Source organism: Heteronotia binoei, unplaced genomic scaffold (assembly GCF_032191835.1).
Source record: "Heteronotia binoei isolate CCM8104 ecotype False Entrance Well unplaced genomic scaffold, APGP_CSIRO_Hbin_v1 ptg001672l, whole genome shotgun sequence".
In the NCBI taxonomy this organism is placed as follows: Eukaryota; Metazoa; Chordata; class Lepidosauria; order Squamata; family Gekkonidae; genus Heteronotia; species Heteronotia binoei.
The window spans coordinates 35,495-58,522 of record NW_026800353.1 but is presented as its reverse complement, the minus strand read 5'-3'; the positions used below and the strand labels follow the sequence as shown (position 1 = coordinate 58,522).

Genomic DNA, 23,028 nt, shown 5'->3' with positions numbered 1-23,028 from the left:
GAAGACCGTAGCTTTATACCCTGCCCTTCTCTCTGAATCAGAGTCTCAGAGTGGCTTACAATCTCCTTTATCTTCTTCCCTCACAACAGACACCCTGTGAGGTGGTGGGGCTGAGAGAGCTCTCCCAAAAGTTGCCCTTTCAAGGACAACTCCTGTGAGAGCTCTGGCTGACCCAAGGCCATTCCAGCAGCTGCAAGTGGAGGAGTGGGGAATCAAACCCAGTTCTCCTAGATAAGAGTTCACACTCTTAACCACTACACAAGACTGGCTCTCTAGAAAAAAGATATTAGATGTATTCCCACCCTCAGTTCTGAATCTCAGAGAGTCAGGGTGGCTTACAATCTTTTTATCTCCTTCCCCCACAACAGACACCCTGTGAGGTGGGTAGGGCTGAGAGAGCTCTTGAAGCAGCTGCTCTTTCAAGGACAACTCGGCAAGAGCTAAGGCTAACCCAAGGCCATTCCAGCAGCTGCAAGTGGAGGGGTGGGAATCAAACTCGGTTCTCCCAGATAAGAGAGCTCTGGCTGACCCAAGGCAATTCCAGCAGCTGCAAGTGGAGGAGGGGGGAATCAAACCTGGTTCCCCCAGATAAGAGAACTCTGGCTGACCCAAGACCATTCCAGCAGCTGCAAGCGGAGGAGTGGGGAATCAAACCCTGTTCTCCCAGATAAGAGAGCTCTGGCTGACCAAGGCCATTCCAGCAGCTGCAAGTGGAGGAGTGGAGAATCAGACCCGGTTCTCCCAGATAAGAGAGCTCTGGCTGACTCAAGACCATTCCTGCAGCTGCAAGTGGAGGAGTGGGGAATCAAACCTGGTTCTCCCAGAGAAGAGAGCTATGGCTGACCCAAGGCCATTCCAGCAGGTGCAAGTGGAGGAGTGGGGAATCAAACCCTGTTCTCCCAGATAAGAGAGCTCTGGCTGACCCAAGGCCATTCCAGCAGCTGCAAGTGGAGGAGTAGGGAATCAAACCTGGTTCTCCCAGATAAGAGAGCTCTGGCTGACCCAAGGCCATTGCAGCAGCTGCAAGTGAAGGAGTGGGGAATCAAACCCGGTTCTCCCAGATAAGGGAGCTCTGGCTGACCCAAGGCCATTCCAGCAGCTGCAAGTGGAGGAGTGGGGAATCAAACCCGGTTCTCCCAGATAAGGGAGCTCTGGCTGACCCAAGGCCATTCCAGCAGCTGCAAGTGGAGGAGTGGGGAATCAAACCCGGTTCTCCCAGATAAGAGAGCTCTGGCTGACCCAAGGCCATTGCAGCAGCTGCAAGTTGAGGAGTGGGGAATCAAACCCAGTTCTCCCAAATAAGAATCCACGCACTTAACCACTACACCAAACTGGCTCTCTGGATCTGAAGGAGGCCTTCAAGCTCCTCGTTTGCTCCTCTGCCGTGCTACCAGGGTGGCAGGCGAGCCGAGGGAACTGTAGGCACAGGAAGCGTGAATATCGACACAAGTGACAAGCGGCTCTGGAGAACTAGCCGTGGCGACAGCGGAAAGCTCTACATTCAAGCCGACGCTTTCCCCTGACGCTGCCGCCTTCCCGCCTTACCTGTGTAGACCAGCATGTGTTCCATGGCCACTTGTCTCTTCACCACCAGGTAGCTGTCCTTCCCCAAGCTGTGCACAATGGGAAGGACCTTCTCGCTGTAGTGCAAAGGCCGCTCTGCAGGAGAGGAGAAAGGGGAAGGGGAAATGCTTTAGAGGGGCTGCGCAAGTCGGGTCAGCCAGCCCCATCGTTGCTCCGCATGACTGGTGAGAAAGGCCCAGCGTCTCCTGCAGCTCTGCAACAGGTTTCAGGCCGGTGCAGCTTCATCAACTGTGCCCACCTTAGGGTCGCCAACCTGCAGCCACAACCCGGAGATCCCCCGCTGCTCCGACTGGTCTCCAGACTACAGAAATCGCTCCCCCTGGAAACCTCAGTCCCAACCCTTTTTGAGCCTGAAGGCACCTCTGGAACTCCAACACAGAGTGGTGGGGGCAACCACAATGTGGCTGCCACAAGATGTGGAGCCAAGCGCAAGGAATCACAGAAGCCGAGAGTTGGAAGGGACCTCGAGGGTCGTCTAGTCCAACCCCCTGCACAATGCAGGAAACCCCCAAACACCTCCCCCGAAATTCACAGGATCCTCATTGCTGTCAGACGGCCATCTAACCTCTGTGGAAGAACCTCCAAAGGAGAATCATGGAATCCTAGAGTTGTAAGGGACCTCTAGGGTTAGCTAGTCCAACCCCCTGCACAATTCAAGAAACCCACAAATACCTCCCCCTAAATTCACAGGAACCTCATGGCTGTCAAATGGCCATCCAGCCTCGGCTTAAAAACTTCCAAGGAAGGAGAGCTCACCACCTCCCGAGGAAGCCTGTTCCACTGCAGAACAGCTCCAACTGTCAGGAAGTTCTTCCTCATGTTGAGCCGGGAACTCTTTTGATTTAATTTCAACCCCTTGGTTCTGGTCCTACCTTCCGGGGCAACAGAAAACAATTCCACACCATTCTCTCTAGGACAGCCCTTCAGGTACCTGAAGATGGTGATCCTATCACCTCTCAGCCGCCTCCTCTCCAGGCTAAACATCCCCAGCTCCTTCAACCTTTCCTCATAGGACTTGATCTCCACACCAAAACAATTTCACCCCATCCTCTATAGGACAGCTCTTCAAGGACTTGAAGATGGCGATCCTATCACCTCTCAGCCACCTCCTCTCCAGGCTAAACATCCCCAGCTCCTTCAACCTTTCTTCATAGGACTTGGCCTCCCGACCCCTCACCATCTTCGTCGCCCTCCTCTGGACCTGGGCCAGCTTGTCTAGATGCTTCTTAAAATGCGGTGCCCAAAACTGAACACAGACTCCAGGTGATATGTGACGGAGTGAAGTCCAGGGCTTTTCTTGTGGCAAGATCTCCTTTCCATCTTAGGCCACACCCCTCTGATGCAGCCGATCCTCCAAGAGGTTACAGAAGGCCCTGTGAGATAGAAGAGCCCTGTAAGCTCTTGGAGGATATTGGCTACATCAGAGGGGTGTGGCCTAATATGCCAAGGAGTTCCTTCTACAAAAAAGGCCCTGCCTAATTCTAGCTTCAAGATTTCGGGCAGAACACACGCATGGATCTGCCTTCTGCTGAATCAGACCATCAGTCCTTCAAGGTTAGCATTGGCTGCACCAATCAACAGTAGTTCTCCTGGGTCCCAATTCACCTTCTACCTGCTCCTTTGAGACTGGAGATGCCGGGGATTGAACCTGGCACCTTTCAAGGACAAAGGTTCAGAGCGGCCTGCAATCTCCTTTCCCTTCCTCCCCCACAACAGACACCCAGTGAGGTGGGAGGGGCTGAGAGAGATCTCCCAGAAGCTGCCCTTTCAGGGACAGCACTGCAAGAGAGAGCTCTGGCTGACCCAAGGCCATTCCAGCAGCTGCAAGTGGAGGAGTGGGGAATCAAACCCGGTTCTCCCAGATAAGAGAGCTATGGCTGACCCAAGGCCATTCCAGCAGCAGCAAGTGGAGGAGTGTGGAATCAAACCCGGTTCTCCCAGATAAGAGAGCTCTGGCTGACCCAAGGCCATGCCAGCAGGTGCAAGTGGAGGAGTGGGGAATCAAACCCAGTTCTCTCAGATAAGAGAGCTCTGGCTGACCCAAGGCCATTCCAGCAGCTGCAAGTGGAGGAGTGGGGAATCAAACCCGGTTCTCCCAGATAAGAGAGCTATGGCTGACCCATGGCGATTGCAGCAGGTGCAAGTGGAGGAGTGGGGAATCAAACCCGGTTCTCCCAGATAAGAGAGCTCTGGCTGACCCAAGGCCATTCCAGCAGCTGCAAGTGGAGGAGTGGGGAATCAAACCCGGTTCTCCCAGATAAGAGAGCTCTGGCTGACCCAAGGCCATTCTAGCAGCTGCAAGTGGAGGAGTGGGGAATCAAACCCGGTTCTCCCAGATAAGGGAGCTCTGGCTGACCCAAGGCCATTCCAGCAGCTGCAAGTGGAGGAGTGGGGAATCAAACCCGGTTCTCCCAGATAAGAGAGCTATGGCTGACCCAAGGCCATTCCAGCAGCTGCAAGTGGAGGAGTGAGGGCATCAAATCCGGTTCTCCCAGATAACAGAGCTCTGGCTGACCCAAGGCCATTCCGCAGCTGCAAGTGGGGGAGTGGGGAATCAAACCCGGTTCTCCCCAATAAGAGAGCTATGGCTGACCCAAGGCCATTCCAGCAGCTGCAAGTGGAGGAGTGGGGAATCAAACCCGGTTCTCCCAGATAAGAGAGCTGTGGCTGACCCAAGGCCATTCCAGCAGCTGCAAGTGGAGGAGTGGGGAATCAAACCCGGTTCTCCCAGATAATAGAGCTCTGGCTGACCCAAGGCCATTCCAGCAGCTGCAAGCGGAGGAGTGGGGAATCAAACCCGGTTCTCCCAGAAAAGAGAGCTCTGGCTGACCCAAGGCCATTCCAGCAGCTGCAAGCGGAGGAGTGGGGAATCAAACCCGGTTCTCCCAGATAAGAGAGCCATGGCTGACCCAAGGCCATTCCAGCAACTGCAAGTGGAGGAGTGGGGAATCAAACCCGGTTCTCCCAGATAAGAGAGCCATGGCTGACCCAAGGCCATTCCAGCAACTGCAAGCGGAGGAGTGGGGAATCAAACCCGGTTCTCCCAGATAAGAGAGCTCTGGCTGACCCAAGGCCATTCCAGCAGCTGCAAGTGGAGGAGTGGGGAATCAAACCCGGTTCTCCCAGATAAGAGAGCTCTGGCTGACCCAAGGCCATTCCAGCAGCTGCAAGTGGAGGAGTGGGGAATCAAACCCTGTTCTCCCACATAAGAGAGCTATGGCTGACCAAAGGCCATGCCAGCAGCTGCAAGCGGAGGAGTGGGGAATCAAACCCGGTTCTCCCATGTAAGAGTCTGCTGACTTAACTACTACACCAAACTGGATCAGCTGGCCGAGCCCTAGAAGAGACACCGCTTAAAGAGCCAGGACTTTCGGGGGGCCACAGGAGAGCTCTGCTGTCGCTCACCTGCCTCGTCCCGCTCGCTGACTTCAAAGCAGCTCCAGTAATCTTTCTCCTTCGTGATGATTTTCCTTCGGTCCAGGATTTCAAAAGTCAGTTCTTCTGCCGTCATGGTGGCCGGAATCTGGGTAAGGGGGAAAGTGAATGTGAGCTCTCTGCAGCAGCCCGGGCCTCTCGACAAAGGCATCTTGGGATCTTGGCTTCACCACCTCTTGGGGAACTGAAATACTCCTGCGTCGCGCCCTTTAAGAGCCCCGTGGTGCAGAGCGGTAAAGCTGCAGTTCTGCAGGCGGAGCCCTCTGCTCACGACCTGAGTTCGGTCCCAGCGGAAGCTGGATTCAGGTAGCCAGCTCCAGGTTGACTCAGCCTTCCATCCTTCTGAGGTCGGTCAAATGAGTCCCCAGCTCACTGGGGGGGAAGTGTAGTTGACTGGGGAAGGCAATAGCAAGGAAAGGAAAGGTCCCCTGTGCAAGCACCAGTCGTTTCCAACTCTGGGGTGACATTGCTTTCACAATGTTTTCACGGCAGACTTTTTACGGGGTGGTTTGCCGTTGCCTTCCCAGTCTTTTACACCTTCCCCCCAGCAAGCTTCCACTGGGATTGAACTCAGGTCGTGAGCAAAGGACTCCGACTGTAGTACTGCAGCTTTACCACTCTGCGCCATGGGGCTCCTTCAGTGTAGACAGGAAAGGAAAGGTATCCTGTGGAAGCACCAGTCGTTTCCGACTCTGGGGTAACGTTGCTTTTACGGCAGACTTTTTACGGTGTGGTTTGCCCTTGCCTTCCCCAGTCATCTACACTTCCCCCCCAGCAAGCTGGAGACTCATTTGACCGACCTCAGAAGGATGGAAGGCTGAGTCAACCTCGGGCTGTCTACCTGAATCCAGCTTCCGCCGGAATCAAACTCAGGTCGTGAGCAGAGAGTTCAGATCACAGTACTGCTGCTCCACCACTCTGCCGTGAAAACGTGAAAGCAACGTCACCCCAGAGTCGGAAACGACTGGTGCTTGCACAGAGGACCTTTCCTTTCCTTTCCACTACATTATTAGAATGCCTTGGTATCAATCAACAGTGTTACAGCTTTTGGAAAAGGCGAGGGCTGGGGAAACGGAAAGAGGAAGACAACTGCAAGGAGCAAGCAATTTGGAGAGCTTTCACAACCAGGAAAGGTAAGAACATTTGGGGCTTAGAAGACATGTACACATGACGTTGCCTTCTAATAGAAGGTCACGAGAACTCGTGGGGACTCCGTGAAACTGCGGAGCAGTCGGGTTAGAACGGATAAAAGGAAGCCCTTCTTCACTGAAAGGGTGATCAACACATGGATTAATTCACTGCCACAGGAGGTGGCGGTGGCTACAAGCATAGCCAGTTTTAAGAAGAGACTGGATAAGCATATGGAGCAGAGGTCCATCAGTGACAAACAATTTCCTTCCCCTCCCCACAACAGACACCCTGTGAAAAAGAAGATGAAGGAGATATTGGATTTATATCCCGCCCTCCACTCCGAAGAGTCTCTGAGCGGCTCACAATCTCCTTTCCCTTCCTCCCCCACAACAAACACCCTGTGAGGTGGGTGGGGCTGAGAGGGCTCTCACAGCAGCTGCCCTTTCAAGGCCTCTGCTAGAGCTATGGCTGACCCAAGACCAGCAGGTGCAAGTGGAGGAGTGGGGAATCAAACCCGGTTCTCCCGGATAAGAGTCCACACACTTAACTACTACACCAAAGTGGCTCTCTTATAATCACCTTCTCTTCCTCCCCCACAACAGACACCCTGTGAGCTGGGTGGGGCTGAGAGAGCTCTGACAGAAGCTGCCCTTTCAAGGACAACTCCTAAGAGAGCTGTGGCTGATCCAAGGCCATTCCAGCTGCTGCAAGTGGAGGAGTGGGGGAATCAAACCCGGTACTCCCAGATAAGAGTCCGCACACTTCACTACTACACCAACTGGCTCTCAGGGAAACTGGCTCTCACTACACCAAACGGAGCACACAGACATCCACCTTAATGTGCTGCTCGGCTTCTGTCTTCTTCTCCTCCAGGTAGACCGTGCAGATGAAGTCGCCAGCTTGCTAGAAGGAGACAGGGATTTGGAAGAAGGAAATGGGGTTAAAGGTCTCAGGGAAGGTGCTCAGACTCCCCATACTTCACACCCCCAAAATCTTGTTAGTCTCTGAGGAGCTACCGGATTCGAATCCAGGGCTTAAGGAAGCTGCTGATTCCAACTCTGCAGGGATGCCCCAAACAAATCCTTCCACAGTGGCTATTAGCCTCAGGGTATAAATGGAACTCGTCTGGGGCAGCGATGCTCTGTATTCTTGGTACTTGGGGCGAGGCACAGAGGGAGGGCTTGCAGTGTCCTGGTCCCAGGTTTTTTGCCCACTGTTGGACTGGAAGGGCCACTGGCCTGATCCAACGTGGCTTCTCTTATGTTCTTATGTCTGGGCCAGTGATGCTCTGTATTCTTGGTGCTTGAGGGGGGCCACAGTGGGAGGGCTTCTAGTGTCCTGGCCCCACTGATGGACATTCTGATGGCACTTGGGGGGTTTTGGCCACTGTGTGACACAGAGCGTTGGATTGGATGGGCCATTGGCCTGATCCAACATAGCTTCTCTCATGTTCCTATTTCTGGGGCAGTGATGCTCTGTATTCTTGGTGCTTGTGGGGAGGCAACAGTGGGAGGGCTTCTAGTGTCCTGGCCACACTGATGGATCTTCCGATGGCACTTGGTGTTTTGGCCACTGTGTGACACAGAGTGTTGGACTGGATGGGCCATTGGCCTGATCCAACAGGGCTTCTCTTATGTTCTTATGCCTGGGACAGTGATGCTTTGTATCCTTGGTACTTGGGGCGGGGGGCACAGTGGGAGGGCTTCTAGTGTCCTGGCCCCACTGATGGACTGTCAGGCTGACATGGACCTTCTGATGGCACTTGGATTTTTGGCCACTGCGCAACACAGAGTGTTGGACTGGATGGGCCATTGGCCTGATCCAACAGGGCTTCTCTTATGTTCTTATGTGACACAGAGTGTTGGACGGATGGGCCACTGGCCTGATCCAACATGGCTTCTCTTATGTCCGGGGCAGTGATACTCTTTATTCTTGGTGCTTGGGGGGGGCAACAGTGGGAGGGTTTCTGGTGTCCTGGCCCCACTGATGGACCTCCTGATGGCACCTAGGTTGTTTGGCCCCTGTGTGACACAGAGTGTTGGACTGGAGGGGCCACTGGCCTGATCCAACATGGCTTCTCTTATGTTCTTATGTGACACAGAGTGTTGGACTGGAGGGGCCACTGGCCTGATCCAACAGGGCTTCTCTTATGTTCTTATGTGACACAGAGTGTTGGACTGGAGGGGCCACTGGCCTGATCCAACACGGCTTCTCTTATGTTCTTATGTGACACAGAGTGTTGGACTGGAGGGGCCATTGGCCTGATCCAACAGGGCTCATCTTAGGTTGTTATGTTCAAGCATAGACAACTTCAAGAGGGGATTGGATAAGCATGTGGAGCAGAGGTCCATCAGTGGCTATTAACCACAAGGATGTATAGATGGAACTCTCTGTCTGGGACAGTGATGCTCTGTATTCTTGGTGCTTGGGAGGGCACAGTGGGATGGTTTCTAGTGTTCTGGCCCCACTGATGGACCTCCTGATGGCATTTGTTTTTTTGGGCCACTGTGTGACCCGGAATGTTGGAATGGGTGGGCCATTGGCCTGATCCAACATGGCTTCTCTTATGTTCTTATGAGTCCTTCCAGATGCACCTCAGAGCTAAGCTGCGCATTTGGATTTCCTCAGAAATTTCTGGAATGGGGTCAGCCTGAACATTGGCGGTTAGCTGCCCCTGAATTTGACAATTCTCTCAAAATCCTGACATTGCCTGTGAGGAAGAGTAGGTTTTTATACCTAGCTTTCCTCTACCTTAAGCAGTCTCAAAGCAGCTTACAATTGGCTTCCCTTCCTCTCCTCACTACAGGCCCCTTGTGAGGCAGGCGGGACTGAGAGAGATTCTGAGAGAACTTGTGACTGATCGAAGGTCACTCAGCTGGCTGCACATGGAGGAGGAGTGGGGAATCAAATCCAGTCCTCCAGATTAGTGCCTGCCGGTCTTAACCACTACGCCATGCTGGTCCTTAGGTTTTGTACCCGCGGAGGCAGCTGGAGGCCAGTGTTCCGTCTAAGCTGAGTTAGCATGAGGTAGCTCACAGTTGTTTAGCCTCTGGCTCACGTATTTCGGTCTTCGCTCAGGAAAAAATAGCCCAAGAGCAAACTAATTTATGCAGGAGCTAGAAATGTGAAGGCCCGGGAAAAAATGCAAGATTCGGGAGAAAACCAGAGGGTTTTCCCAAAGTTTTTTGGGGGGTGGTTTTTTTTGTTGTTGAAAAATTGGAAAAATAGGAAAAGAAAGAAAAGAAATTGATTATGGAACGTTTTATTTTAGGAAAGGAAAGGTCCCCTGTGCAAGCACCACTCATTTCCGACTCTGGGGTGACGTTGCTTTCACAATGTTTTCACAGCAGACTTTTTACGGGCTGGTTTGCCACTGCCTTCCCCGGTCATCTACGTTTTCCCCCCAGCAAGCTGGGGACTCATTTTACGGACCTCGGAAGGATGGGAGGCTGAGTCAACCTGGAGCCGGCTACCTGAACCAGCTTCCGCTGGGATCGAACTCAGGTCGTGAGCAGAGAGTTCAGACCACAGTACTGCAGTACTGCTGCTTTACCACTCTGCAGCACAGGGCATGCTGAATAAAATATTTTAAGACAAGGTGTTCAAATATTTTCCAAATCGTTTCTAAAAAATAGGCATGGCATCAGATTATTCTGATTTCTGTGCACTGAGGACAAGCAAGTCCTAGGTCACGTCCATTCATTGAAACTTAGTCCTCCACTCCCTTCTATACACTTCCCCCCTCTTTAATTCTTTTTATGAGAATGAGTTTTTAAATTTTTACTTAATACTGTGGAGAGGAAATATGAATAATTGTTACTTTTGGACTTTTAAAAATTGTTTTGTGGACGGGTTTTTTGTCTGTTCCACATAAACTAGTAAACAGTTCCGGAGATCGTTGCTCCATTTGTTACATTACAAATAAATATTATTTTAAAAGTACATTCTGTTTGTAACAATTGTTTGGAGACGCTATATTTTTTAATATGATAGCTGCGATAATTTCATGCCAAGGAGAATTGTCCATACTCATATTTTATGTTCCTAAAGTAATAGAATGACTTTCATGCCAAGTAAAATCGTCCATAGTCACGTTTTTATGTTCCTAAAGTAACAGAATGACTTTCAGTCTGGAAAAGAAAAAAGAAATGCTACTGTAGCATTTTTTTTCTTCAATTTTTCCAAAAATTTGCTACCCACCCACCCACCCACCCCCCCCAAAAAATGGGGAAAAAATGGGTTCTTTTCTGAGCTTCAACATTTCCAGAAATTTTACATCTCTAGCAGGAGCTCACTAAGAAGAATTTCTGCTCACAGAAGACACCACAGCTTAGAACAGGGGTGGGGACCATATGGATATTTATAACATCATTCCGGGCCATAAAAAATTACCAACTTAAAAAGCAGCGCTCCGCCGAGGGAGAATGATTCAGGCCAGCAAAATGAATGCAAATAATTGTTTTTCTATTTGAAGTCATGTGGGGAGAGCCTAATCTGGCCCACACACACACACATGGCCCGTCGCTCTAGGCAAATGCGTAAATCCAGGGCTTTTTTGTAGAAAAAGCCCAGCAGGAACTCAGTAGCATATTAGACCATATCCCTTAATATTAGCATATTAGGTCATACACTTATTAGCTTACTAGGCCACACCATATGGGAAAAACAAGTGCAAACTGAACGGTGACAGTAACTTTTCCAGGCCCTGCAGCAATTCTGGCCAGCCAGCCAGGCCCCAGGGAGGCTGCCGCACAGTACATCTGGGCCCTGTGATCCCTGCCTGGCCCTGGGGAGGCTGCTGCACTGCGCGGCTGGGCCCCACGATCCTCGCTGGCCAGCCAGGCCCCAGGGAGGCTGCCACGTGGCTCGGTTTGGCCCAACAATCCCCGAGGGCCACACCAAGTGACCTCGAGGGCCACATACGGCCCTCGGGACGGAGGTCCCCCACCCCTGGCTTAGAGGGAGCATTGCTGGAAATGTGCCCAATCCAAGCACAACGGCCGAGTTCTCAGCATCTGCACGGAGGGGCATGAGCCCTGGCCTGCCTGGCGTGGAGGATCCGGTTCTTGCTTCCGAAAGCTGGCCTACCTGCGCCCCACTGGAGGAGCCCGCGATCCGCATCCTCATAATGGCCGCGATTTCCTCTTGCTGCCGCCTCATCTCTTCCTCATCTACCTGTTGGGAAACAGAATGTCGAAGAGCTCACCCGACAGGGAAGGCCACGAAGAGCCACGTTGGACCGCACTGAGAGCACAGTTGCCAACCTCCTCGGAGACCTCCCACAATTGCCACTGATCTGCAGACTAAAACAACCTCACATTTATTTTAGAAGGGTCACCGTCAGAGCTCCCTCCTTCAGGCCATTCCAGAAGCTGCAAGTGGAGGAGGGGGGAATCAAACCCGGTTCTCCCAGAGAAAAGAGCTATGGCTGACCCAAGGCCATTCCAGCAGCTGCAAGTGGAGGAGTGGGGAATCAAACCCGGTTCTCCCAGATAAGAGAGCTCTGGCTGACCCAAGGCCATTCCAGCAGGTGCAAGTGGAAGAGTGGGGAATCAAACCCGGTTCTCCCAGAGAAGAGAGCTATGGCTGACCCAAGGCCATTCCAGCAGCTGCAAGGGGAGGAGTGGAGAATCAAACCCGGTTCTCCCAGATAAGAGAGCTCTGGCTGACCCAAGGCCATTCCAGCAGGTGCAAGTGGAGGAGTGGGGAATCAAACCCGGTTCTCCCAGATAAGAGAGCTATGGCTGACCCAAGGCCATTCCAGCAGCTGCAAGGGGAGGAGGGGGGAATCAAACCCGGTTCTCCCAGATAAGAGAGCTCTGGCTGACCCAAGGCCATTCCAGCAGCTGCAAGTGGAGGAGAGGGGAATCCAACCTGGTTCTCCCAGATAAGAGAGCTCTGGCTGACCCAAGGCCATTCCAGCAGCTGCAGGTGGAGGAGTGGGGAATCCAACCCTGTTCTCTCAGATAAGAGTCTGCACCCTTAACCACGACACCAAACTGGCTCTCAAAGAGGAAGAGTCCAGCAGCACCTTCAAGGCTAACAAAAACGGTGGCCTCAGGGGAGGAGCTTTCGTGAGCCGCGGCTAGAATGGGAGTCCTTCTCTCCTTGTATCTCAAGGGGGATGGATTTCCATTCGAAAGGTGGTGCCGTCCAGGGGCACAGATCGAGATGGGCGGCTCAGTCTGCAGCAGCAGAAAAGAGCCAGAGTCCAGGAGCCCCTTAAAAGCCAACAACATTTGTGGAGAGGCTGGAATCCTGTTAGCCTTTAAGGTGCTCCCCGACTCTGGCTTTCTTCTACCGCTTTCATTTATTTAAAACACGGGTGGCCAAACTGTGGCTCGAAATTGTAAGATGTCGATGATGATGCTGGATTTATATCCCGCCTTGCACTCTGAATCTCAGAGCCTCAGAGCGGCTTGCAATCTCCTTCCCCCACAGCAGACACCCTGTGAGGTGGGTGGGGCCGAGAGAGCTCTCCGTGAAGCTGCCCTTTCAAGGACAGCTCTGCGAGAGCTATGGCTGACCCAAGGCCATTCCAGCAGCTGCAGGTGGAAAAGAAGATGTCGATGATGATATTGGATTTACATCCCGCCTTCCACTCTGAATCTCAGAGCGGCTTACACACGCTCTTTCACGCATAGCGTGTGGCTCTCGAAGCCCCCGCTACCCCATTGGCCAGCTTGGAGAAGGCGTTTCTCTCTTTAAACCACTTCGCCAAGCCAGCCAGCGGCTTGGAGAATGCATCTAAAGTTCCTTTCTTGGAACCTCCCCTTTCCCCATCTGTTTGCCTGCCCTGCCTTCTCTCCTTCCTGTCCTGTGGCTCTCAAGCATCTGACATTCATGTCTTGTGGCTCTCCAGCATCTGTTTATTCTATGTGGCTCTTACGTTAAGGAAGTTTGGCCATCCCTCATTTAAAATATTTCCCCCACTTCTCCAGGAGATAATGGCTGCTTCGGAAAGTGGACTGTGTGGCACTATGCTCGACTGAGGTCCCTCCCCTCATGAAACTCTCTACCCCCATATCTCCTGGTATTTTCCCAGGCTCAAGGCTAGTCTACACAGCACAGTCTCCATCATGGAGCATGTGGGGTGGTAAAGAGGAGTGTACCTATGAGCGTGTGCAGAGTCTTTTCACCAACAAACAAGTCACCACAGTGGGTCGTTTATCGGCACATCCAAGACTGGTCAGATTCAGAGAACTGCTGCCCCTCCCTCCCTCCTATCCCACACCCCAACTCAGCTCCACTTTCCAATAATCTTAAACGCTTTTGGGTGCTACTTCAGACACATATGCTTAGCTAGGATTCCCAGAGGCCCTGGACATACAAGAAGAGCTTAACCACACCTTCCCTCCTGCCCCCTGGCTCCCTCTCCAACTGCACCCTGACTCCCCCTCCAACTGCACCCTGGCCACGTGGGATCTCCCTCTAGCTGCTTCCTGGCTGCCCTGGCTTCCCCTCCAGCTGCACCCTGGCCACGTGGGATCTCCCTCGAGCTGCTCCATGGCTGCCCAAACTCCTTCTCCAGTTGCACCCTGGCTTCCCCTCCAACTGCACCCTGGCCACATGGGATCTCCCTCCACCTGCTTCCTGGCTGCCCTGGCTTCCCCTCCAGCTACACCCTGGCCATGTGGATCTCCCTCCAGCTGCTCCCTGGCTGCCCAGACTCCTTCTCCAGTTGCACCCTGGTTTCCCCTCCAACTGCACCCTGGCCATATGGGATCTCCCTCCAGCTGCTCCCTGGCTGCCCTGGCTTCCCCTCCAGCTGCACCCTGGCCGCGTGGGATCTCCCTCCAGCTGCTCCCTGGCTGCCCAGACTCCTTCTCCAGTTGCACCCTGGCTTCCCCTCCAACTGCACCCTGGCCATATGGGATCTCCCTCCAGCTGCTCCCTGGCTGCCCTGGCTTCCCTCCAGCTGCATCCTGGCCATGTGGGATCTCCCTCCAGCGGCTCCCTGGCTGTCCAGACTCCTTCTCCATTTGCACCCTGGCTTCCCCTCCAACTGCACCCTGGCCACGTGGAATCTCCCTCCAGTGGCTCCCTGGCTGCCCAGACTCCTCCAGTTGCACCCTGGCTTCCCTCCAATTGCACCTTGGCCACGTGAGATCTCTCTCCAACTGCTCCCTGGCTGCCCAGACTCCTCCAGTTCCACCCTGGCTTCCCCTCCGACTGCATCCTGTCCATGTGGGATCTCCCTCCAGCTGCTCCCTGGCTGCCCAGACTCCTTCTCCAGTTGCACCCTGGCTTCCCCTCCAACTGCACCCTGGCCATATGGGATCTCCCTCCAGCTGCTCCCTGGCTGCCCTGGCTTCCCCTCCAGCTGCACCCTGGCCATGTGGGATCTCCCTCCAGCGGCTCCCTGGCTGTCCAGACTCCTTCTCCATTTGCACCCTGGCTTCCCCTCCAATTGCACCCTGGCCACGTGAGATCTCTCTCCAACTGCTCCCTGGCTGCCCAGACTCCTCCAGTTGCACCCTGGCTTCCCCTCCAACTGCATACTGGCCACGTGGGATCTCCCTCCAGCAGCTCCCTGGCTGTCCAGGCTCCCCTTTGGCTGCTTGTGTTTCCCTTCATCACAGCACCCCTTCTTTGTTCTCACAGATGAAAATCAAGGCCTTTCCCATTTCCCAAACATACACTGAATATGTCCACGTAGTACCGGATGAGATCCTCCACCACTCGTCCTGCCTTGTAGTCTTTGCCATCCGTCTGGAAGAGTGTTGGCCCGAAGACGATGGCCAGGTTGTGCGTGTTCATCTGGTTCTCATCAGAGAAGCGCTGGATGCTGCAAGGAAGCAGAATACCTTTGGACCACTGCGGGACCACCGTTTTTGCCAACAGGAAGAGCTTTCCAAAGGGAGGTCCACTAAGGACAACAACAAGGCGCAGATTTCGTTGATGTCCTTTTAGTGGCTTGAAAATATAGACATTCCAATATTACTGTAATGCAACTGAAATTTACATTGTATTTAGGGTTGCCAGCGTCCAGGTGGGGCCTCGGGATCTCCTGCTTTTACAACTGATCTCCCGCTGGCAGAGATCAGCTCCCCTGGAGGAAATGCAGTCTGGATTTACATTTACTATCTACTGCAGACTGCCAGTAAAATGTACAATATATGTACACTGTAATTACTACACACACACACACACACATGCACACATTTATTTTGCAAAAGTTTTATTGAACCTTTTTCCCACTGATGTCTTTTTTGAAAATTTTATTTATTTATTTATTAGAAAGATTAAACGTTAGTCTCATAGTTGTGGGTGGGCAGAATTGCGTAGATTTTGTGAAGAACATAAAGAATTTGCACCATGATGGATTACAAATTATTATCTTGGAATGTAAGTGGACTAAATTCACCACAAAAAAGAAAGGCAACGTTTCATTGGATTAAAAAACAAAATTACAAATTACAAATTTTTATGAAATAAGCAATTGGGACTAGAATTTCATTCGTTGGCCGAACAGAAGAAAAGGGGAGTGATTTTTTATATCAAACAAGAATTGGACCCGAAATTAGTGTTTAAAAATAAAGATGGAAGATTTGTAGCGGTAGAAATAATATTAAATGCAAAAAAACATTGTTATTGGGACTGTATGCACCAAATGGAACAAAGGATGCTTTTTTTAAAAGACGTTATACAACAATTTGATGAAGTGACATATGATCAAGTTTTGATAATGGGGGACTTTAATGGAACAATTAAGAATACACTGGATAGGTCTGGGGGGAAAAAAATAATAAGGAAGAAAAATTGCCAAAGTCTTTTTTTGAATTGGTGAAACAAGAACACCTGGAAGATATATGGAGAAAATTTAATCCTGAAGTGTGGGACTATACCTTTTTTTCAGCAAGACATAATACTTTTTCCAGAATTGACATGTTATGGGGCACTAAGGATTTAGGCCTTCTAACAAAGAAAATGGAGATTTTACCTAAAATAGGAGCTGATCATAACCCAATAATGTGAATTACAAAATTGTCTAAAAAGTTGAGAAGATGGAGATTAAATGAAGATTTACTACAGAATAAAGAAATAGTGACATCTCTAGAAAACGAAACTAAAGCTTTCTTCCAAATAAACGATAAAGACGATATAGAATTTCAGACGGTATGGGATGCTTATAAAGCAGTAATGAGAGGAATATTGATTACATTGAATAATAAAGACAAGAGGGCAAAAGAAAAACAGATGCTGGACATTCAAACTGAAATAAAGAAAAAAGAAGGGAAACGGAGAAAAAGGCCAGGGAAAAAGAAAATAATGAGGGAGATTACAATATTACAAATGCAAATGAGACATTTGTTAAATAAAGAACTGGAATGGAATCTGAAAAGATTACAGCAGAAATCTTTCGAGGGAGCAAATAAACCTGGAAAATATTTGGCCTGGCAACTGAAGAAAAAGAGAGTAAGCAAAATTATTAATAAAATTGTGGTTGATGGAAGAGAGGTGGTAGATCAAGAAGGAATAAAAAGAGAATTCTTTAAGTATTATGCTAAATTATTTAAGGGTGTTAAAGAAATAAAAGATGGAAGCGTTTTTACAAAATATTAAAATAGCACCCTTAACAGAAAATACGGAAAAAGTTTTGAATGATCCAATTGAAAAAATAGAAATTGAAGCAGCAATCAATGCAATGAAAAATGGAAAGGCACCTGGCCAGATGGATATACAGCTAAATTTTTTAAAACCTTCATACAGGAGTTAATACCGAAACTTCAGAAATTGATGGACATGATAAGAATAAAAGGGAAAATACCAAATACACGGAAGGAAGCTGTTATTTCGTTGATTCCAAAAGAAGATAGAGATGTCATGAATGTAAAAAATTATAGACCAATCTCACTATTAAATAATGATTATAAAATATATACAAGAATCTTGGCAGAAAGGTTTAAACAATATTTGACAAATTTTATAAAAGAGGATCAAGCGGGGTTTCTCCCCCAAAAGGCAAATAAGAGACAATATTAGAACTGTTGTAAATATATTGTAGAATATTATGAAAGACATCCAGAAAAGGAAGTAGCATTATGCTTTGCGGATGCAGAGAAAGCATTTGATAATTTAAATTGGGACTTTACGTTTGCAGTAATGGAGAAAATGGAGTTGGGGGAAAACTTTATAAGGATGATAAAAGCAATATATACTGAACAACGTGCGAGGCTATGTATAAATGCAGATCTTACAGAAGACATGATAATTAGCAAGGTACAAGACAAGGCTGTCCGCTTTCCCCACTGTTGTTTATAATGACTCTTGAAATCTTACTGATGTAAATCCAAGAAAACAAAGAAATAGAAAGATTAAAAGTAAAAGGATTTACTTATAAAATATAGAGCATTTGCAGATGATATGATGTTTATAAATGAAAATTCTATACAAGTAACACCTTTGTTGTTAGCTAAAATACAAGAATATGGAGAATTGGCGGAACTTTATATTAATAAAGAAAAATCAAAATTTCTATGTAAAAATATGCAAGTAAATAAACAAAAGAAATTGCAGAAGCTAACGGGTTGTGAAGTTACCTCGAGGGTAAAATATTTGGGTGTGGAGTTAACAATTAAGAATATTGATTTGTTTAAAAACAATTATGAGAAGCTATGGCGTAAAATGGATGAAGATATGATAAAATGGAATAAACTTAATTTGTCATTGCTGGGCAGAATAGCTGCAATTAAGATGAATATTCTGCCAAGAATAATGTATTTGTTTCAAACTATTCCGATTGTGAAAGACAGTAAACAATTTAATAGATGGCAAAGAAAAATCTCAAAGTTTGTGTGGGCTGGGAAGAAACCAAGGATTAAAATGAAAATTTTAACAGACGCAAAAGAGAGAGGTGGATTTCAATCACCAGACTTAAAATTATATCATGAAGCAGTTTGTTTAGTGTGGATAAAAGAATGGATGATGCTGTTAAACACAAAACTCTTAGCATTGGAAGGTCATGGAAATAAATTTGGCTGGCACGCTTATATGTATTATGGGGGGAAAAAAGATGGATTTTTTTTCTCACCATTATATAAGAAACAACTTGTTAAATATGGGGATGAAAGAAAGCCGTTATGGATAGTGCCAGCAGAAGTAATAAAAATAACAGCTGAGATGGGTGAAGAAAAGTGGTTGTCATATAACCAACTATTAAAAATACAAAGTGGCAAAATAGAATTTAAAACTGCTGAAGAATTGAATAATAAATATGATTGGTTTCAAATGCAACAAATAAAGAGCTTGGTGGAAAAGGATATTAAAACTGAAGGAATAAGAAAAGAGCAAACAGAAATGGAAAGAGTTCTGCTTGGAGATAATGAAAAATTAATTTCAAAACTATATAAATTACCTTTAAAATGGTCTACAGAAGGTGAAATAGTGAAAGCTCAAATGATAAAGTGGGCAATTAATGCAAATAAAGTAATACAGATGGAAACTTGGGAATATTTGTGGAAGAATTCTATTAAGCTTTTGACATGACACAGTATTAAAGAGAACTGTTTTAAAATGATGTATAGATGGTACATGACTCCTAAAAAGGTGGCAAAGATGAACAATAAGATGCCAGATAGATGTTGGAAATGTAAAAAACATGAAGGTTCTTTCTTATATATATATAAAAAAAATTTGGACACAGAGTGTTGGACTGGGTGGGCCATTGGCCTGATCCAACATGGCTTCTCTTATGTTCTACCATATGTGGTGGACTTGTGAAAGAGCAAAAAAGTATTGGCAGATGATTCAACAAGAAATTTCTAGGATCTTGGGATATGAATTTAAGAAAGTTGCAGAGACTTTTCTGTTGGGATTACAAATGGAAAAATTTCCAAAAGAAGATAGAACTATAATTTGGTACTTGCTTTCAGCTGCTAGGACATTGTATGCGCTGTTGTGGAAGTAAGAAAAAATACCAGAGAAATGGGATTGGAATGTAAAAGTTATGGCATGGAGTGAAATGGACGAATTAACAAGAAGTTTAAGAGACTATGATTTAGAAGATTTTAAGATGGAGTGGAAAAAGTTTAGAAGTTATGTAGAAAAAGAGTGGAAAGTAAAAGGACATTGGACAATTTTTGATAATGATTAAGTATTAGAAGGAAGAAGGATATTAATATTTGTTTTTATTAGTTAAGGTTACCTTTAAATATTAGTAATTTAAGTAAATAACACCGGCGGGGGTCAAGTAACGGGGGGGGAGGGGTGGTTAGGAAGTAATATATAGGATAGATAAAAAGAAGTTATTAATGATGCAAGAAATAGATATTGTTACCATATGTTACTAAATAAAAATTGTTTTAAACTAACATAATTGTGGGTGGACCCCTTTGTCTCCTGGCAACCAATATTTTCAGACCCAGTCCACCACTGTCTGTCTGGGGCAGTGATGCTCTGTATTCCTGGTACTTGGGAGGGAGGGGAAACAGTGGGAGGGCTTCTGGAGATCTAGCCCCATTGATGGACCTTCTGATGGCCCCTGTTATTTGGCCACTGTGTGACACAGAGTGTTGGACTGGATGGGCCATAAACCTGATCCAACATGGCTTCTCTTATGTTCTTATGTGACACAGAGTGTGGACTGGAGGGGCCACTGGCCTGATCCAACATGGCTTCTCTTATGTTCTTATGTGACACAGAGTGTTGGACTGGAGGGGCCACTGGCCTGATCCAACAGGGCTTCTCTTATGTTCTCATGTGACACAGAGTGTTGGACTGGAGGGGCCACTGGTCTGATCCAACAGGGCTTCTCTTATGTTCTTATGTGACACAGAGTGTTGGACTGGAGGGGCCACTGGCCTGATCCAACAGGGCTTCTCTTATGTTCTCATGTGACACAGAGTGTTGGACTGGAGGGGCCACTGGTCTGATCCAACAGGGCTTCTCTTATGTTCACTGGCCTGATCCAACATGGCTTCTCTTATACCCTTATGTGACACAGAGTGTTGGACTGGAGGGGCCACTGGCCTAATCCAACATGGCTTCTCTTATGTTCTTATGTGACACAGAGTGTTGGACTGGATGGGCCATTGACCTGATCCAACATGGCTTCTCTTATGTTCTTCTGTGACACAGAGTGTTGGACTGGATGGGTCGTTGGCCTGATCCAACATGGCTTCTCTTATGTTCTTATGTGACACAGAGTGTTGGACTGGATGGGCCATTGGCCTGATCCAACATGGCTTCTCTTATGTTCTTATGACTGGGGCAGTGATGCTCTGTATTCTTGGTGTTTGGGGAGGGATCAACAGTGGGAGGGCTTCTGGAGACCTGGCCCAACTGATGGACCTCCTGATGGCCCCTGTTTTTTTGCCACTTTTTTGTGCTACTGAGTTCCTGCTGCACTTTTTCTACAAAAAAGCCCTGGACTTATGCATTTGCCTAGGGCGGCTGGCCAGGGGTGTGTGTGTGTGTGTGTGTGTGTGTGGGCCAGATTAGGCTCTCCCCACATGACTTCAAATAGAAAAACAATTATAGCATTAATTTTGCTGGCCTGAATCATTCTTCCTCAGCAGAGCACTTTTTTTTAAATTGATAATTTTTAAATGCCCGCGAATGATGTTATAAATATCCATATGGCCCTTGGCAGAAAAAAGGTTTCCCACTCTTGAATTAGACAATAAAACCAACAAGTCAAATTTAAAACAATACAATAAAACCAAAACAGCAGAGCGATAAAACTAAATAAGGTGCATCACCGGCGGAAAGGGCACATTTCACAAAATACAGCAGGTTTTGGCCCAAGAAGTGGTGATGATGCTGAAATAAGATTCAGCACCTCAACAAACCTATAAAGCATGATGTCACAACAAGGGAGGCCGACTGATGGAATAGTTGGTGGAATAGGACATCCGCTACCCCAACCAAAAGCCTGGTGGAACAGCTCCGTCTTACAGGCCCTACAAAATGGCAGGTAGGGCCCAGATCTCTGTAGGGAGCTGTTCCACCAGGACGTCCTTCAGGCCAGGGGTGGTCAAGAGGTGCTGAGTTAGGCTTGCCAATCCCCAGGTCCCAGCGGGGGCTCTTCCGCTTTCCCAGACTCCTTCCCGCCCCCAGTCAGCTGGCCGGTGGGGGAAGCCCCGCCCCCAGAGGACCATGTGCCTTTCCACCTCCGGAGGCTTCAGTCTCCAATTGAAAGGCTTCCTCTTGGGATGGTGTGTCTGTGTTGCTGTGAAGAAGTTGGCAGCAACTCGTGAGTAGAGAGGCCAATCCCTCGCTTCAGAGTTGCCAGAAATGGGGGGGAGGGGGGAGGAGGGAAAAGGGAGGGAAACGTCTGCTGAGCACTTCATTATTCCCTATGTGGAGATCGATTCTCATAGGGTATAATGGGGAATTGATCTGGAAGTTTCAGGGGCTCTGGGGGAGCTGTTTTGTGAGGTAGAGGCACCAGATTTTCAGTATAGTATCTAGTGCCTCTCCCCAAAGGACTCCCCAAGTTTCAAAATGATTGGACCAGGGGAACCAATTCGATGAGCCCCAAAAGAAGGTGCCCCTATCCTTCATTATTTCCTATGGAAGGAAGACATTTAAAAAGGTGTGCTGCCCCTTTAAATGTGACGGCCAGAACTCCCTTGGAGTTCAATTATGCTTGTCACACCCTTGCTCCTGGCTCCACCCCAATGTCTCCTGGCTCCACCCCCAAAGTCCCCAGATATTTCTTGAATTGGACTTGGCAACCCTATGCTACGTAGCAGACCGCAACGATATATGGGGAGAGGCGGTCAAGAAGACCTTTTGCTCTATTCCTACAGGAGGATCCCTGAACATTCTTCTCTCTATGTCATACCCACAGCACTCCCCAACCCCCCCCATCCATCCTTACCGGTACAGGTGATTGATCAAAGCCTTCACTGTAGCTCGGTTGACAACTGGAAGGCAGCTCAGGAGTGTCTGGTACTGGCTGATCTTTTCTCTGCTATCTTCGATGGCTGAAAGGAAGAAAGAATCACGATGAAAAGGACTGCAAAGAGGGGGGGAGATATCACACGTAGACACAAGAAGCTGCCTGGTACCGAATCATGCCCTGTTGCTGGCCCTCCAGAGAAACTGGTTGGCCCCTGTGTGAGACAGGAGGCTGGACTAGATGGACCCTCCTTGGTCTGACCCAGCAGGGTTCTTCTGATGTTCTCCTCAGGGGAAGGCCTCAGCTTCTCTGCCCTGTTGCTGGCCCTCCAGAGAAACTGGTTGGCCCCTGTGTGAGACAGGAGGCTGGACTAGATGGACCCTCCCTGGTCTGACCCAGCAGGGCTCTTCAGAGGTTCTTCTCAGGGGAAGGCCTCAGCCTCTCTGCCCTGTTGTTGGCCCTCCAGAGGAACTGGCTGGCCACTGTGTGAGACATGAGGCTGGACTAGATGGACCCTCCCTGGTCTGATCCAGCAAGGCTCTCCTGATGTTCTTCTCAAGGGAAGACCTCAGCCTCTCTGCCCTGTTGTTGACCCTCCAAAGGAACTGGCTGGCCACTGTGTGAGACGGGAGGCTGGACTGGATGGATCCTCCTTAGTCTGACCCAGCAGGGTTCTTCTGATGTTCTCCTCAGGGGAAGGCCCCGGCCTCTCTGCCCTGTTGTTGGCTCTCCAGAGGAACTGGGTGGCCACTGTGTGGGACGGGAGGCTGGACTAGCTGGACCCTCACTGGTCTGTCCCAGCAGGGCTCTTCTGAGGTTCTTCTCAGGGGAAGGCCTCAGCCTCGGCCTCTGCCCTGTTGTTGGCCCTCCAGAGGAACTGGCTGGCCCCTATGTGAGGCAGGAGGCTGGACGGGATGGACCCTCCCTGGTCTGATCCAGCAGGGCTCTTCTGAGGTTCTTCTCAGGGGAAGGCCTCGGCCTCTCTGCCCTGCTGTTGGCCCTCCAGAGGAACTGGCAGGCCACTGTGTGAG

The 23,028-nt window shown here is 49.1% G+C and overlaps 1 protein-coding gene across 1 annotated transcript in view; it reads right to left on the bottom strand.

The window, feature by feature from the left end:
• Positions 1 to 1,545: 1,545 nt before the first annotated feature.
• LOC132565781 (arf-GAP with Rho-GAP domain, ANK repeat and PH domain-containing protein 1-like) overlaps positions 1,546 to 23,028 on the bottom strand; it is a gene marked incomplete at both ends in the record, with an annotated part of 48,157 nt that continues 26,674 nt past the window's right edge. Inside the window, 6 exons of the mRNA XM_060230508.1 lie at positions 1,546 to 1,659; positions 4,990 to 5,107; positions 6,985 to 7,053; positions 11,239 to 11,325; positions 14,791 to 14,938; positions 21,977 to 22,082. Coding sequence (XP_060086491.1) covers positions 1,546 to 1,659; positions 4,990 to 5,107; positions 6,985 to 7,053; positions 11,239 to 11,325; positions 14,791 to 14,938; positions 21,977 to 22,082 — 642 coding nt within the window. The remainder of the gene's footprint in view (positions 1,660 to 4,989; positions 5,108 to 6,984; positions 7,054 to 11,238; positions 11,326 to 14,790; positions 14,939 to 21,976; positions 22,083 to 23,028) is intronic.